At 33.5% G+C, this 17,950-nt stretch overlaps 1 protein-coding gene across 4 annotated transcripts in view; it reads left to right on the forward strand.

Moving 5' to 3' along the window:
• SPATA6 (spermatogenesis associated 6) overlaps positions 1–17,950 on the forward strand; it is a 135,776-nt gene that overhangs the window by 89,522 nt on the left and 28,304 nt on the right. For 2 of the 4 annotated variants that reach the window (XM_032429500.1, XM_032429517.1), the window contains exons 10-11: positions 894–1,078; positions 4,900–4,999. In XM_032429500.1, the coding sequence (XP_032285391.1) occupies positions 894–1,078; positions 4,900–4,999 (285 nt within the window). The remainder of the gene's footprint in view (positions 1–893; positions 1,079–4,899; positions 5,000–17,950) is intronic. The other 2 variants (XM_032429509.1, XM_032429526.1) reach the window with 1 other exon arrangement.

A 17,950-nucleotide genomic window follows, 5' to 3' on the forward strand; every position in this document is an offset into this window, starting at 1 on the left:
TTTAGTTCAGCCTTGTTGGCTTCTTTGCTATTTCTAATGCTTCTGTGCTCTCCACTGCACCCCCACAGGTGCGTTTATTTACATTTATTTTTCTCTCTTTCTGGAATGATCTTCCTACAGATGTCCCCATGACTTAGGTCTTGTGGTCTTTACTAAGGTCTTCAGGCCTTTACTCCTTAGGTCTTTACTAAGACGTTCTCTTTCTCTGTGAGGTCCCCATTGATTATCCTATTTAAAATTGCAGCTTCTTCCCTCCATACCCCTCCCACACCACCCATCAGCACTTCTTATCTCCTTTCCTGCTTTATTTTCTTCTCCTGGTATTTACCATCCTTAGACATGTAGATCACATATTTCTTAGTCAGTTATTTGGGACTGTAACTGAGCCATTTGAATCACATGCTGTTTGGTTCTGGGATGAAAGCTGCTCATTAGTAGAATGTAAATTTTACTAGAATTGAAGTTCCACATAATAAGGGTAGGAATTTATTAATTTTTCTATCCTGATTTATTCATTTGTCCCCAGAACAAATGAATCAATGAATGAGTATTAGGATAGAATTCTGTTCTGTTTGGCCTCATAGCTAAACTGGGCTATAGTTAGTTTCTGTGTATTGTCCTTTGTTTTATATGTACACCCCTACCTTTACCCCACCACTACTCAAAAGCCCTTGGAATTGATAAAGTTTTATAAATTTTAGACATGTGGAATGAACAATCCAGATATATTTAATATTTAATCTTACAGTGAAAATGATGAGTGCTACATTCTGAAATTTACCTTCAAATATAGCTGTGGCATTATACTTTTTTTTTTAACTCTTACAAAGGTTCTTAAGGTTGTATGTATAATATTACCACATTTATGTGTATACAAATATTTTTTTAAACAGGTTATCAGGACACCCCATGGGAGAGACTTTGATGACTCTTTGGAAAGGTGTGATGAGTATTTAAGCCCACGGTCATGTAGCAAGCCACAGCATTCAGCAAGGACCTTACTCGTCCATTCAGCACCCTCAACAATGCCGAAGCATTCTCCAAGCCCTGTGTTAAATCGAGCTTCTCTCAGGGAAAGGTAATGCTTAGTCTCTCTTTCTATACTGATTTTTTGAATAATCATTATTAGAAAAGACAAGGCAGCAATTATGTATGTGAAATGATTATTCATACAAGTATAATTTGATTTTAAAAGGCTTACTTTTTGTTTAGAATATATTACATATTATATAGTACTACATACTCCTCCCCAACCCAGTCCTCTTGAAGTGAGTTTATTAACTGTTGGTGAGTTTATTAATTAGAGTCACTTTAACCCTAATTAAATACTGTAATTCATAAAAGTGAAAAATAGTGCATGTTGGTTTGTTTTCAAGAGATTCATAGGGACTTAACATTATGGACATGGCTAATGTATAAAAATAGCATAGATTATACATTCCTTTTAGTGGTAATGATGATGCCATATATTGTTGGTATATGGTAACTGATTTCCTCAAATAAACCCTCCCCAACTCCCCGGGAGAATCTTAACCATGTAAAGATTCCAGCCTCCCTCTAAAAAAGCTTTGACAACCAAAGTTAGATACTTGTTATAATTTGAATGTGAAAGAAATAATTCCTCTTTATCTGTTTTTGTTGTTGTTAAATTCAAATTGGAAATTCCTTGCCTCACTCACTAATAGTAACATAGAAAACAGAGTTGTCATAAATTTAAAAAAAAAAAAAAAGCCCACCCTAGGTAGTTTAAGATTTTTATAGAAATTTGAACACCTAAGAGAAATGCCATCAACAAATGGATATAAAATCTATCTTTACAGATGGTATCAAAAAGCTAATGTAACACACTAAATTTGTACAGCTTATTACAACTGTCAGACATAATTGACAAAATTTAAACTAACTGTATAGTTTATCAAAAAGTTCATCTCAAAATTGATGATTTGAGCAAGAGTGTATCAGTTTGGAAGCTGTATTAAAACATCTCTATTCTGAACAGATAGCTTTGTCTGTTTCCTCATTAGCCCTGTAGCATTCAAATGGATCTATGGAGGTCTGCTGGAGACCCTAATCCTCAGATGGGGAATTTTGATTAATGTTGCTTCTAGGCCATTAGAATCCTGCCTGAGGGATCATGGAGTTCATAGATAGAGATGGACAGATAGATTAAAAGATCTATCTCTATATTTTACGAGAGAGATGCGTATCTCTGTTTCTATAGGCTTTAAAGTTCAAGAGAAACTTTTGAGGAGAGATTTTCCTGCTGAAGTCTGGTAACTTGTGTCTCAGTTGTCAGGGGACTTTCTTGAATTTCCGTGTCTGCTCAGATGTTCAGACATGTAGTCAGTGCTACTCTCTTTTTCCTTACTTTAAGAATTAAGCCCTTGTGGTTTTATTCTTTAGGTTCTTTGCCATCTCTGTAGGTTTTCAGGAAATTTTTTACCTATATCTCCTTGGATATGTTTTTATAAACATTGTTTTATTTTTCTGCCTTTTCACATCTTTTGCACAGCTCTCCAGTTGTCTCTACCGCTGTAGTACAATATGAATTTTAGTCCCATGTTATTTTATCCTTGTCTGTAATTTTGTCCCAGCTTTTGAAGCCTGTCTTCCCTAGTTGATAAATTCTTCATTGAGGCTATACTCAAAAATTCTTTACTGGGGTTAGCTAAAGTCAACTGTCCCTTTTCCATATTCCAGTTCAGGTGATGGCTTCTAGTAGTGAGCAGCATTTACACATTTATTCTGATGCTTGGTAGTAGATGTAGTTAAGTTCTTTTCTCGAAGGAAATGAGTAGCTCTAATATTAAACATGACCCATTTCACCTATCACTTGAGGAAGGTTGAGGTGCTTTTAAAATAAATTATTTTAAAATAAATAAAATAAAATCTAAATAAATTAAACTTTTATTGGGGTACTCCTTAGGATAAACTTTTTTACTTTCACTAAGGTAGAACACCTCTACTTTGAGTGTATGTTCTAAAAAAGATTTAGACTTAGTTACAAAAGAAAATAAAATGTCTATAGGACATATTACTAGGAACAAAAACATGTCATCCTTTTCAGTACACTCAGTACCGAATATAAGATGTTCTTATATATAAGACGTTCTCTGATAGGGCTTTTTAGGTTACTGAGCAGTACACTTACAGAGTGTTTATAAAATCCAGTGGAATCAGTAAACAATTTAAACTGATGTAAATGTAGATTGTATGTCCCCAGCAAAATTGGGAGTATGACAAAATATACAGCTATAGGAGGTTATCTGGGTAGTTATTCATTAAGATGAAGTAAAGTTTTCCTCTAAGATTACTGTAAAATGTTGACTCCTTGATCATGTATGTGAATAAACAGACTTTCAAAAACTCTATTAGTGACTGTAAGCAAATGAATTTCTTTATTTATAGTGAAGGTGCTTTTTGCTTTAAGCCCATTTAAAAAAAAAAATATTTCCAATAGAGTTAACACACATAAAATGGTTGCAATTTTTATTATAAGTGTTACATTTCAGAAGCAGTTTTCTCCTCCAAGTATAAATATTAATATTATGACTTATCATTTGTATTAGGCTGTAGAGTTATTACTAAAATCAGACTAAGAAATACTTGCAAATCTAATTAAAAAGGAGCTGATATTCCTTTTAATCATGCTTACGGTTTTGAATTTTGTAAATGAAGTTAAAGATTGTTAGGCAGTCATTTCTTATACCACAGCACAGACTAGTGGATCCTCTCATAGTACACTGAAGAGATCCTCTTGGAACTAAATATTTGGATCTCAGGTTTTCAAGATGGGTTACATATGTAGCAAATAACAAGGTCAGACAATATACTTGTGTAGATGCAGTGACACTTCCTTTTACAAATGTAGGATATTAAAATTTAGATATAGTTAATCATCCATTATTGATTACGGTCTTTGAAACAGATTATGTAAATCACTTTTCCTGCTTAATAGTTTATACCTTGTATAAACATAAAATTATAACTTTGCAAGAACAAGCTGGGAGAAAAAAAAGGCAAAGATGTAAGCAGTTAGCATTTTAGTACCCATTCCTTTATGAAGGAATTATCAGTAACACTTGATATAGATCAATTATAATCAGATGGGCCTGGAGGTTTTCATTATTACTTGTATAAGGTAAATAAAGTAGCTTAGTTAAACTAATGCCAGTTTTGAGTTTGGGAAGGGCATCAGAAAGAAGAATGGTTGCTCTGTTTCTTCTGTAATTCCACAACTCAGATTTTAATAAAAGTCACATTTTCCTTTCCTGTTTTTCAATATTCACTTAAAAAAACACACACACACACTTACAGGAGAGACTAGAGGAGTGGTATCTGTGCGGAGAGGGGATCATTTAATTTTTATGTTCCTCTATATTTTGAGGGAGTAAGAACATGATAGGATTCTAAATAATATTTTCATCTATTTAAACATTTTACTTCATTTCATAAAATTAGTTTTATTTTTCTGTATACAGAAAGGAATTTCTCACACATAATTTAAGAGAGTGGGATTAAATTACTGGAAAATAAGAACTAATTTTAAAGGCACTATACATGGAATTATTGTTCTAATCTGAACATCTGTATCTTTATTTAGAGATAAAACTCTAAAGACTTATGTGAGGAGATCATTATGCTCTCCCTAATTCACGTCAAACTTTATTAAGACTACTTATTGCACATATTATAAAGACTTAATACTTCTGCAGAGAATCAGTGCCTGATTTTACATCTGCCTCTCATCCTTGGTCAATGAAGAAAATATACTATTTTAATCTTTCTATGTTATCACACAGGGATAAGGAAAAAAATGACTTTCTATGTCTGGCATTTGGAAAGATTTATTTTTCTCTCCCTCTGACTACAAGTCACCTTTGTTTTTTATGCCCACAGATTCCATTCTGATTGGTGTTCACCTTCAAACTGCGATGAGATCCATGATCGGGTAAAAAATGTCTTGAAATCACATCAGGCTCATCAAAGACATTTATATGTTAGTTTCTAAAATTTTCTCTTGAAGGCCTTTTCTAATTGGGCAAGAAAACCAGTGAAGATGCTTAAAGCTTATAATAGTAAATCACTGGAAAGAGAAGAATGAAAGATACAACCTCCATTCCATGGAAGTCATGGTTTTGCTAAAGGCAACTTCTCTAACTTCCTGCTTGACCTGAGTCATTATGCAAAATGTTTGACATCATCTGAACTCTAAACAATGTTACTAATAATTGTCTCAGGGTCAGTAAGTAGAGACTTTATGATAATTATTTTATAGCCTTCAAAGTGTGGAGACTCTTTTGTGGCCCAGTATAAAACAATTCCATTTCCCACAAATATTTTATTTTAAATGGTAGAATGAGGGGAGGTGGGGTGAGAAATAATTATTTTGAAGCAGCTTCCCAACTGATTTTTATGTTAATTAAATATTTAAAAGAGGAAAAGAGCAGGTCAGGTTTACTGGGTTTAATATTAGAGAACATCAATATGAGAATATTTTCTGAGGTAAGGCAAATAAACATATATATGAAGGACAGCTGGGGAATAATTACAGTGTATTCTTCTTGTGTTTGATTTTTTGTTTGTTTGTTTCATTCAGTAGTTTAAAAAACAATCATTTATCATGAGTGTCATGTTGGGTACTAGGCTTGGTCCTGACGATATAACTGGATTATGTGACATTCCATCAGTTTGTACAGTTTTAAGTTGCTATATGCGTACTGTTTTTAAATTAAGCTTGTTTTCAAAGTACAGTGTATATATATGTAGAAAATGCACAAATCATAAGTAACAAGTTTATGAATTATAATAAATCAGCACACTCTTTTGTAAACTATTTACCAAATCAAGAAATAAACTATTATCAGCTCTGCAGAAGCTTCTCTTCTTTCCTCTCAGCTACTGCCACTCCAGGGGTAAAAGTTATCCTAATTTCTAATAGCAAGATTAGTATTGTGTGTTTTAATCTTTATATAAATGAAATCCTACAGTATCTACTTTTTTCTCTGACTTATTTCACTTTGACTTTGCAATTCAGACTTCTTTGTACTGCAGACATCTTGTATTTAGCAATAGTTCTTCACTTTTGCTGCTGTATGGTATTTTATTATATGAAAATACTACTGTTCATTTATTCATTTCTCTGTTGATGGACATTTGGGTTGTTTCTGGTTTGGACTATTACAGAGCTGCTATAAGCATTTTATGCATACTTTGGGTATCATTGTATTCTTATTAAGATATGTATGTATTCTTCTTTGGATATGTATGTATTCTTCCTATTTGGAATTGCCCAGTCATAGGTATGTGTACATTCAGCTTTAGAAGGTGCTGGCAAAGAATTTTTCAAGTGATTTTAACTACCTGTGTATGAGAGTTATACTTGCTCCGCATCCTTTCTGGTATTTAATTGGCGTGTGTGTGTGTGTGTGTGTGTGTGTGCGTGCGTGCGCCTGTGTGTGTTTTCATTTTGGCCTTTTGGTAAGAAGTAGTTTATCATATGATGGTTTCAATTTGCTATTTCCTGATGACTAATGAGTATACTTATTGGCCATTGGATATTCTCCTTTGTGAGCACTTGTTCAAGTCATTTGCCAATTTTTGTACTGAATTGTCTCCTTTTGGTTTTTTGTTGAGAGTTCCATATAGATCCTTGATATGAATTTTTAGGTATATGTTTTGTAATTGTCTTTTCTCACTCTGTGCCTTGCCTTTTTATTCTCTTAATGACATCTTTGATGAAAAGAAGTTCTTAATCCTAAGGAATTCAATTCATTATAGTTTTTTGTTGTTGATTAACATTTTTAGAAATTTTGTGTACTTCAAGACTTTCTCCTATGTTTTCCTCTAAAGGCTTTCTGTTTTATTTCCCATTTAAATATATGATCTGATTAAAATAATTTTTTCTGTATCATGATAGATAGATATCAAGTCCCAAGAAAGGTTTAAGCCTCAAGATTTCTTTCTTGTTTTGTTAATTTTATATATTTTGAAGCTATGTCATTGGTGGGATACAGAACCTTTTATTGTGAAGGTTCTTCATCTCTAGTAATATTCTTTGCTTCGCGGTGTGTTTTATCTGATATTTGTAGTTACGATGGCTTTCTTTTGGCTAGTCTATGCATGGTATGTATTTTTCCATTTTTTTTTCTTTTTATCATTATATTTAAAGTGCATATCTTGTGAGTAGCACAAGGTTTTTTTTGAAGAATTAAAATCTAGAATTTTTATGTAGATTGATGTGGCTTTGGTTTGGATTGGTAAGTATTTTTTATAACTTACTTTCCTTTTTATTAATTTGTTATTCATTTTTAACTTTTTTTTATTGGTTCCTCTACAGATTTCAAAATGCATACATGACAAATTATTTTTTCGTTGACCTCTCTAACAATAATGGGGCCCTAAAACATTTAACCCTTTTTAACCTGCCCCCTTTTCTTGCACATTTTTGTCATGCGTTTTAATTCTACATATATAAAACACACAAGAAATTAATTTTATTTATATAGTAATGTTTATTCATGTTCTTTCATTTTATTCATTATCCTTTCTATTATTCTTTCTTCTTTCCTGTAATTCCATGTTCCCATATGGATTCTAGAGTCATTTTCCTTCTGCCTTTAATACTTCTTTTATAACATTCTCCTGGCTGTGAATTCTGATTTTGTTTGAAAACATCTTGGTTTTAGTTTTATGTGGGATGGTTTTATTGGATATAAAACTCTAGGTTGGTAAAGTTATTTTCTTTGGTATTTTAAAGAAGGTATTACATTGTCTTCTGGCTTTTTTGTGTGTCTTGAAAAGTAAGCTATTACACCTTTGAAGTAATGTGGGAATTTTTCCCCACTTTGTTGCATTTAAGATTTACTCCTCAACTTTGTGTTTAGTAATTTACTCTTATATACCTAGATGTGGTATTCTTGGATTGATTCTATGTTAAATTTTCAGGGCTTCCTAAATTTGTAGGTTGATATTTTTCATTAGTTTTGGAAAACCTATAGCCATTCTTTCTTTAAACAGTACTTATGCCCCATTATCTGTTTTTCTGGATTTCCCAATTATACTTATATTAGATTTTTAGACTTGTATAAGATTTTTTAGATTTTTAGACTCATGTATCTTGTGCTTATTTTGATATTTTTAATTCTTTTTTTTTTCCTCTCTCTCTAATTTGGATACTTTCATTAGAAATGTCCTCTAGTCTGCTAATCCTGTCTTATGTGTTTACATTGATGTTAAAACTATTTGAAACTTTATGAAAGACATAACTTTCAAAAATTTTTTGAAAGACATAAAGTACCAAAACTAACTCAAGAAGAAGTTGATAAACTCAATAGCTGTATATCTATTAAAGAAATTGAATTTGAAGTTAAGAATCTTACATAAAAGAAAACACCAGGCCCAGATGGTTTCTCTGGTTAATTCTACCAAACCTTTAAGAAAAACCTAATGGCAGTTTTACCAGACAGAAAGTAGAAGAAAAACTTCCTAAGTTCATTTTATGACATCAGTATTTTCCCTAATGTCAAAGCCAGACAATGACATTATAAGAAAAGAAAAATACAGAGCCAAAACCCTCATGAACATATATGCAGAAATCCTCAACAACATACTAGCAAATCAAATCCAGCAGTATATAAAAATGAAAGTATATCATAATCAAGGGTCTCATTCTAGAAATGCAATATAAATTCATCTTATTGACAGGTTAAATAAAAAGCATATTTCTTCTGTATGTCATTTCAATAAGCACAGAACAAGTATCTAACAAAATCCAACTCTATTCTTGATAAACATTCTTAGTAAAGTTGAGGTCAGAAGGGAACTTTATCAACCTAATGAAGAACATCTTTGAAAACCTACAGCTAACACTTTGTAGTTAATGGTGAAAGACTGAATATTTTCCCCTAAATTCAGAAACAAGGATGCCCTCTCTTAACATTCCTTTAACATCATATTGGGAGTCTTAGACAATGCAGGAAGATAAGAAAAAGAAATAAGAGGGATACAGGTTGGAAAATAAGAAAAAAAAACACTTATATTTGCAGAGGATATTATTTTGCAGAAAATTCCACAGGATCTCCAGAAAAGCTCCCAGAACTAGTAAGTGAGGTTAGCAAGGTCACAAAATATGAAGAAAGTCAATTTTTTCCTATATATCTGAAATGAATAGTTGGAATTTTAAATTAGGAAATCCATACCATTTACAATAGCACCAGAAATTGAAATCCTTAGGTATAATCCTAATAAAATATGTGCAGCGTTTGCATTTTGAGAACTACAAAATGCTGTTGAAAACAATCAAAGAAGATAGAACTAAATGAAGAACTACATCATGTTCACAGATTGGAGGACTCAGTATGAAGATGTCAGTTTTCCCCAATTTGATGTCTAGATTCAGTGCAATCATAATTAAAACCCTATCAAACTTTTTAATAGAAATTGACAAGCTGATTCTAAAAGTATATGGAAAGGGCAAAGGAAATTGAAAAACCAAAAACAATTCTGAAAAAGAACAAAGTTGGAGGACCCAGTAACCAATTTTAAGACTTACTATAAAGCACAACAATGAAGACAGTGTGTTGTTGACTAAAGCATAGACACATATGTCAAAGGAATAGAATAGATACCTCAGAGATAGACCCACATCAATACTGTCAACTGAGTTTTGACAAAAGTACAAAGTCAATTAAACAGAGACTTTGCATTTGTTGTCTTTTCAATGCATAGTTCTGGATTTTTAAAAATGCACATTTAAAAATAGATCATAGACCTAAAACATAGTAGAAAATCTATTTAATTTATATTTGTAAATTACTTTTTTTTTTTTTTAAGATTTTATTTATTTATTCATTAGAGACAGAGAGAGAGAGGCAGAGGGAGAAGCAGGCTCCCAAGAAGCAGGGAGCCCGATGCGGGACTCGATCCCAGGACCCTGAGATCATGACCTGAGCCGAAGGCAGACGCCTAACCATCTGAGCCACCCAGGCACCCCTGTAAATTACTTTTAAGATATGACACCAAACACATGATCCGTAAAAAAATTGATAAATTGAACTTCATTAAAATTAAAAACTTTTGGTCTGTGAAAGACAATGTTAAGAGAATAGAATGACAAGTCATAGTCTGGATGAAAATATCTGCAAATCACATATATGATTAAGGATTTGTATCCAGAATTGAAAAAAAAAATCCTCTTCAACTCAATAATAAGAAAATAAAGAACCCAATTAAAAATGGGCAATATAGGGGTGCCTGGGTGGCTCAGTCGGTTAAACGTCTGCCTTCAGCTCAGGTCGTGGTCCCAGGGTCCTGGGATCGAGCCCTGCATCGGACTCCCTGCTCAGCGGAAAGCCTGCTTCTCTCTCTCCCTCTGCTGCTCCCCCTTGCTTGTGTGCTCACTCTCGCTCTCTCTCTCTCTGTCAAATTAAAAAAAAAAAAAAAGGGCAATATATCTGAACAGACATTTCACCAAATAAACATGAAAAGATGCTCAATAATCATTATAGAAATGCAAATTAAAACTGCAATAAGATACCACTGCTACCTATTAGAATTGTTAAACAGAAACAAAAACCCAAAAAATCTTATCCTAGTAAATGCTGTCAAAGATATGGAGCAGTAGGAATTCTCATTCAGTGCTGGTGGGAATGCCCAATGGCACAGCCACAAGACAGCTTGGCAGTTTTGTATAAGGTTAAATACACTTATCATACAACCCAGCAATCCTACTCTTAAGTATTTACCCAAATGAATTAAAACTTATGTTCACACAAAAACCTGTACATGCATGTTTATAGTAAGTTTATTCATAATTGCCCAAAATTAGAAGCAACCAATATACTCTTCAAAGGCAAATGGTGAACAAACTATGGTGTTCAATGGACTATAACTCAGCAATAAAAAAGAGTGAGCTATAGGGGCACTGGATGGCTGTCAGTTAAGCATCTGACTCTTGATTTTGGTTTAGGTCATGATCTCAGTGTCATGGGATCAAACCCTGCATCAGGCTCCGTGCTCAGGGGGAATATGCTTGAGATTCTCTCTCTCCCTCTCCTTTTGCCCCTCCCCCCCCAAAATAATACATAAATCTTTTTTTAAAAAGTGAGCTATAAATTCATACAACAACATGTTTAGTCTTAAATTCAGTTTGCTAAATGAAAGAAGCTAGAACTCCAAAGCTACATATTGTATGATTTTTTTTTTACATGATGTTGAAATAGCAAAGCATAGGGGAGGCAGAAGAGGTTGATTACAAAGAAACCAGTCTCACAGGGAGATTTTTAGGGTGTTGGAGCTGATGGGTACTGAAGTTGTTGATATGTGACATTATGCATTTGTCAAAACTACCAGAAATGTACATCAGAAAGAGAGAACTTTACTGAATGAAAAATAAAAGAAAAAAATATCAAGTGTGATGTTTGGGCTTCTGAGGATTTAATGCAGATTATAACAAATAAATCTAAAGGTACTAAAAATACAAGATACAGTTTTAAATTAGCTTACCTAAATAACTTTGGAGTATAGTGTTTTGGCTGGATACTGTGAGGCTAAAGACAAAAAGAATGATTTAATCACTATATTCTTTTGCAGGGATTTGCAAACATTTTCTGTAAAGAGCCAGAGAGTAAATATTTTTTGTGCCATAGGGTCCCTGTCACACTACTCAGCTCTGCCGTTATAGCACTAAAGCAGACATAGACAATAGGTAAAGAGATGAGTATGTATGTATTACAATAAAACTTTATCCGTATGCACTAAAATGTGAATTTCATGTGATTTTCATGGAACCTTTTCCCCCCATCTTTTAAATGTAAAAAGATAAAAATTACTTTTACCTATCGGGCCATACCAAAATAGGCAAAGGGCCAGAATTACCCTGGGAGTTGAAGTTTGCCAACCCCTGTTCTAGTAGCTAAGTGTGTTTCGTACAGGGGTATGGATTAGCAATTCTGAACATAATTTATATGAGAGTTGAACAAATAAGAAATCATAGATAAGTACAACCAGGTTTTTCATTGTCAGAAAAGAAGTGACAAAGAAACAGGGTGAACCTTATGATGTTAGAATAGTGTCTAAAATAACAGTTTAATTCATGTTTATTTTAATATATATACAGATAGATTGACTCAAATATAGATATGAGTGTATTTGGGTTAGTACACATCCATATTTCCTACTTTTGGTCCTCCAAAAGGCCTAAGAGGAGTGACAACCCAATAGCAATGAGCACACCCAGCTCCCAGATCTTGGTTTCTAAATACCTATATTCAGTAAAAGTTACCAGGACTCCTGGAGCAATTGCTGATCCTGGGGCTGGGGCAGGGAAGACAAAGATTAGGATGGAAGAACATCTTGTAGTATGAAAAGTGAAGAATTGCTTTAAAAAAGGGGGGGGGGAGTGAGGAGGACAGGGGCATATCAAAAGAACACAGGAACCAATCTGAAGTCCCAGTGGCCATTGCTGGAATAATTTGAGCAACAAAATAAATAGCAATATTTGGATTATAACCCAAAGAATAAAATAAAATCCATGAGTACATATTGATATAAGTGAAACAATGAATGACTAAGAATGAGAATGGATACATCTTCCTTACAGAAGAATTGTAAGTAATAATTGTGGGTATTGACCCTTCCATGACATGGAGCATAATTATTCTTCCCTTGAGTGTGGGCTAGACTTAGTGATTTGTTTCTGATGAATAGAGCATGGAAAGGAGAAATTGTAACTTGGAGAAATCTGGCAGACACCAACCTTACAAAGTGATCAAGGTTAACATCACTAATGATAACTCATGCTGACATCCTGTATTCCTTGATATCAGGTGATATGAAGGGCACTGCTCTGTGACATTGTTCCCCAAAGCCCATAACCCTAGTCTAAACATGAAAAAATATCAGACAAAATCAAATTGAGAAACTTTCTACAAAATACCTGACTAGTACTCTTCCAAACTGTCAAGGTCATAAGAAACAAGGAAGGACAGAAACTTGTCACAGATTGGAGACTAAGGAGAAATGATTTAAAAGCACCATGGTATCCTGTATTGGATCCTGGAATAGAAGTGCATTGCCGGAAAAACTGGTGCAATCCAAGTAAAGTCTGCAATGTAGATAATTACTGTACTAATGTTAATTTCTTTGTTTTGCAAAATGAACTGTGGCTATATAAGATATTAACATGAAGAACCTGGGTGAAGGGTGAAGTTCCTGTGTACAAGAACTCTTTCATCTTTGCAACTGTTTTGTAAATCTAAATATTCAAAAATAAAAAGTTAAACTACCATTGACCCTTGAACAATATGGATATTAGAGGCTCCACACACCCCTTGCAGTCAGAAATCTGCATATAACTTTTGACCCCCCCAAAACTTAACTACTAATAGCCTACTGTTGACCAGAAGCCTAACCAATAACATAAAACAGTTGATTAACACATATTTTGTGTATGTATTCTATGCTGTATTCTTACAATAAAGTAAGTTAGAGAAAAGAAAATGTTATTAAGAAAATTATAAGGGAGAGAAAATATATTTATAGTACTGTAAAAAATCTGCATTGTAAGTGGACCTGCTCAGCTCAAACCCATGTTCAAGGTCAACTGTTCTAAGTTCTTAATTTCAGCTCTTTGGGCTTTTAACTGAGAGCTGGTGTGATTATACGCTCCTTCCCTCCCATAGGGTACTATGTATAATTCTTCTTAGGTAAGACAGCAGCAAATCCCTTCTGCTTTTCAAATACTTTCTGTTTAGGTTTTTGTCCCTTCACCCTGTACTGATTCAGACATTCTGCCAGTATCTTGAGGGAACAGTTAGCTCAGTTTTGCACCCATCATGTCTCATTGGATTTTGGCCTCTCAGGTTTTTAATTTTGTACATCTAGTATAGTAAGACTGCCAAAACCCTGCTGATTTCTTTGTCTTCCAGCAGTGGACCTGTGGTTGAATAAAGCATAGATTCCCAACATTTTGTTCTATGCTCAGTATACAAATGCCCCCAGGAAAACACCAGTTGCAGACCTTTAGTTACACCTCTTCTCTCAGAAATGCTGGCGCCCCTAGTACTACTGTTTAAGCAGCTTCCTTGTGCCCTTAAACAAAAACAAACTACACACACACACATAGACACACACACACACACACACACACACACACATATACATACATACATGCAGTTGGCTTAAACTGGGCACTAATCTCAGTATCTTAAATTGGTTTACACTAAGAGCAGCCTGAACACAGGCTATTAAAATTAGTCATATTTTTCTGCCTACATTAATTCATATATATTGAGCATTCTCCATCAAATATCTGCATGCTCTGTATCTGGCACTATGCACAGCACTGGAGATCTTTTCATATAATCAAATTTCCGGCCCATAAGGAACTTACATAATCCAATGATTTAATAAACCAATAAATAAATATAAAAGAGTAAAAAAACAGTGTGGCACACTATATGATTAAGTATAATAATAAAAAGCATAAACAAGTAATGTCATTGTTTTTCCAGAGAAAAACAAATTGATTACATAGAAATAATAACTGTTTATTAAGTGTTAACTACATCTCAGGCACTGTGTATATGTTACTCCATTTTATCATTGCAGTAATCTTATAAAGTAATTACTATTAAGGAGTACTATTTTAAAGATGAACTGAGGCTCAGAAAAGTTAAATGGCTTGTATAAGGTCATGTAGCTATTTAAGATGATTGGAGCAAAGATTTGAATCTAGATTAATACTTTTTTTTTAATTTTAGCATGTTTTTATTGTTTTTCTTTTTTTTCATTTAAATTCAATTAGCCAACATATAATACATCATTAGCTTCAGATGTAGTGTTTAATAATTCATCAGTTGTGTATAACACCCAGTGCTCATATGTGTATAACATACACATATATATGTATAACATATACGTATATAACATAACATGCGTATAACACCCAGTGCTCATACAAGTGCCCTCCTTATTCTTTATGATCTTAACCACTAAGATCTACAGAAATAAACACACAAAGTACAATCTGATACACATAAGTTAGAAAATATAAATGCCTAAACATAAACATGTGAAAACATGCAAACATAAGATCCATCAACAGAATACATGTTCAGAAACAGAAATAAACACTAACATACTAGAGATAGACATTGTTATCTGCACACTCAAACACACTCTCTGGACACAGGTCAGATCAAAGTACAGGTTGGTCCTCCTTGAAGGATACTCATAGACAAAGATATATCATCTTAAATATAAACACCAGGGTTTTTAAAATTTACTTTATACCTTACAAAGAATTTTACAAAGTAAAAAAAAAAAAATTTTTTTTTTTTTTACTTCACAAAGATTTTATTTAAATATCAAACTCTTCTGAGACAGTGAAAAAGTCCTTTATGAATCATTAAACATTTGACTAGTATAGAGGAGAATAAAACATAATATGTTGAAAGTTTGATAATCATTAAAAAATGAAGAGAACCCATTTCAAACAAGCTAATGAAAGTCAGTGATCAGGAAAGATTCAGTTGAAAATAAAATCCAGGTGAAAAGGGAGCAAATGATTTTCACATTTATTCAAGAAAATGTAAGATCACTTCAACAAAGACCCCAGTCCTTTTGCTATTATGTCTAAATCCCAGACTCTGGTGCCTTCTGGCAGAAATAAGGAAATAGAGGGAAACACAGAATATAGAATAGGCAGGATAAATAGAAAACACTAAATTTATACCCAACCATATCAGTTAGGTACATTAAATACAAACAGAATAAACATTATAATTGAACACAATGATTGTCATATTGAGTAAAAATGCCAATATATGGTTATTTCAAAACACCTCTTAAATATGAACAGAAAGGTTGAGTTATGCTCTGTCTTTCATCAGTAGGCACATAATGCCTGATTAGTTCATATTCTCTCTCTCTCACTCACTTGCTCTATGTAGCAATTCCAATGCCTAGATGCTTTATTTATTTATTTATTTTTGCCTAGATGCTTTAAATAGCAGAAATAAAAGTAAATGTGACTTAATCCTACCAGCCTATCCTGTACAGAAATGCGTGTTTTTAGGTAAAACTCCTTGTGGAGATAATCCAGGTAAAGCAGAAGGTCATTGTTGGGCCAGATCATGGAAAACCAGGCTAAGCTGTGTAGACTTTATCCTGGAATCCAGGAGTCATGAATACAGATGCATTCAAGGTGATAAAATTAGAACATAATCCAAGTCCTCATTTGCTTTGTTAACAAAATGATCTCAGAACAAAAATAGCAAACTACCATTGAAGATACAATTATTGAAGAATGATAAAGAATTTTTTTCTCTTTTCCACTTTTTCATAACTGTACTCAGCTACATTTTCAGAGCATATACCATTATATGCTATAATACTGTACTCTCTCCTTTATATTCTTCATTTAAAGTTCTACATGTAAATACTTAATGTTTTTTATTTTATGTCAATGTCTTCTCCAGTCATTTCAGTTGTCTGAAGCTCTTTCCCTAGTAGATTCCTAAGGAGGCTCATGGGACAAATATTCCCAGAGTTGCATGATAATGATATTTTGTCTGTAGTCTTTATGCCTGAAAGTTACTTTGGCTGGATATAAAAATCCTTGGCTTACATTTTCTTTATTTTATTTTTGTTTAATTTTTTATTTTTTTTAAAGATTTTATTTATTTATTTGACAGAGAGACACAGCGAGAGAGGGAACACAAGCAGGGGGAGTGGGAGAGGGAGAAGCAGGCTTCCCGCAGAGCGGGGAGCCCGATGCGGGGCTCAATCCCAGGACCCCGGGATCATGACCTGGGCCGAAGGCAGATGCTTAATGGCTGAGCCACCCAGGCGCCCCACATTTTCTTTATTTTAAATATGTTTCTTAGTTTTGACACAGGATGTTGCTGTCGAAATCCGCTTAAAATCCAGTTTTCTTTCGCTTGTGAGTGACTTGCTCTTTTAGCCTGGAAATCCAATTGTGGGGCTTTTTTCCCCTTCATTTTTAAAGTTTAGTAATAATACCAGAATACATCATGTGTTGATTATTCTGGATTGATTTTTTTCCCAATGTATGTCATGTGTCTTTCATTATTTTGTGAATATTTTCTCTTTTTATTTTTTAATTAAATTTTTCTTTTTTAATTTAAATTTTACTTAGTTAACATAAAGTGAAATATTGGTTTCTGGAATAGAATTCAGTGATTCATCACCTACATTCAACACCCAGTGCTCATCACAAGAAGTGCCTTCTTTAATCCCCATAACCCATTTAGACCATCCCCCACTCACCTCCCTCCATCAACCCTCAGTTTGTCCCCTATCATTAAGAGTATCTTATGGTTTGTTTTCCTCTCTCCTTTTTACCCCCTTCCCATATGTTCATCTGTTTTCTTTCATAAATTCCACATATAAGTGAGATCATATGGTATTTGTCTTTCTCTGGCTGACTTATTTCACTTAGCATAATACACTCTAGCTCCATCCATGTTGTTGCAAATGGCAAGATTTCATTATTTTTGATGAATGAGTAATATTCCATTGTGTGTGAGAAGAATAGGTATTAACTCTTCTTTAAATGTTTTAGAGTTCCCCTGGGAAGCCATCTAGCCCAGGACTTCCATTTGTTGGGAGATTTTGATTATTGATTCAGTTTCTTTGCTGGTTAAGGGTCTGTTCAAATTTTCTATTTCTTCCTGTTTCAGTTTGGTAGTTTGTAAGTTCCTAAGAATTTGCCTATTTCTTCCAGATTGCCCAGTTTGTTGCATATAATTTTTCATAGTATTCTCTTGTAATTGTTTGTATTTCTGTGGTATTGGTTATGCTCTCTCCTCTTTCATTTGTGATTTTATCTATTTGGGTCCTTTCTGTTTTGGTAAATTTGGCTAGGGGCTTATCAATTTTAATAATTCTTTTGAAGAACCAGCTCTTAGTTTCATTGATCTGTTCT

This window comes from Phoca vitulina, unplaced genomic scaffold, assembly GCF_004348235.1.
Source record: "Phoca vitulina isolate PV1807 unplaced genomic scaffold, GSC_HSeal_1.0 scaffold2, whole genome shotgun sequence".
NCBI lineage: Eukaryota > Metazoa > Chordata > Mammalia > Carnivora > Phocidae > Phoca > Phoca vitulina.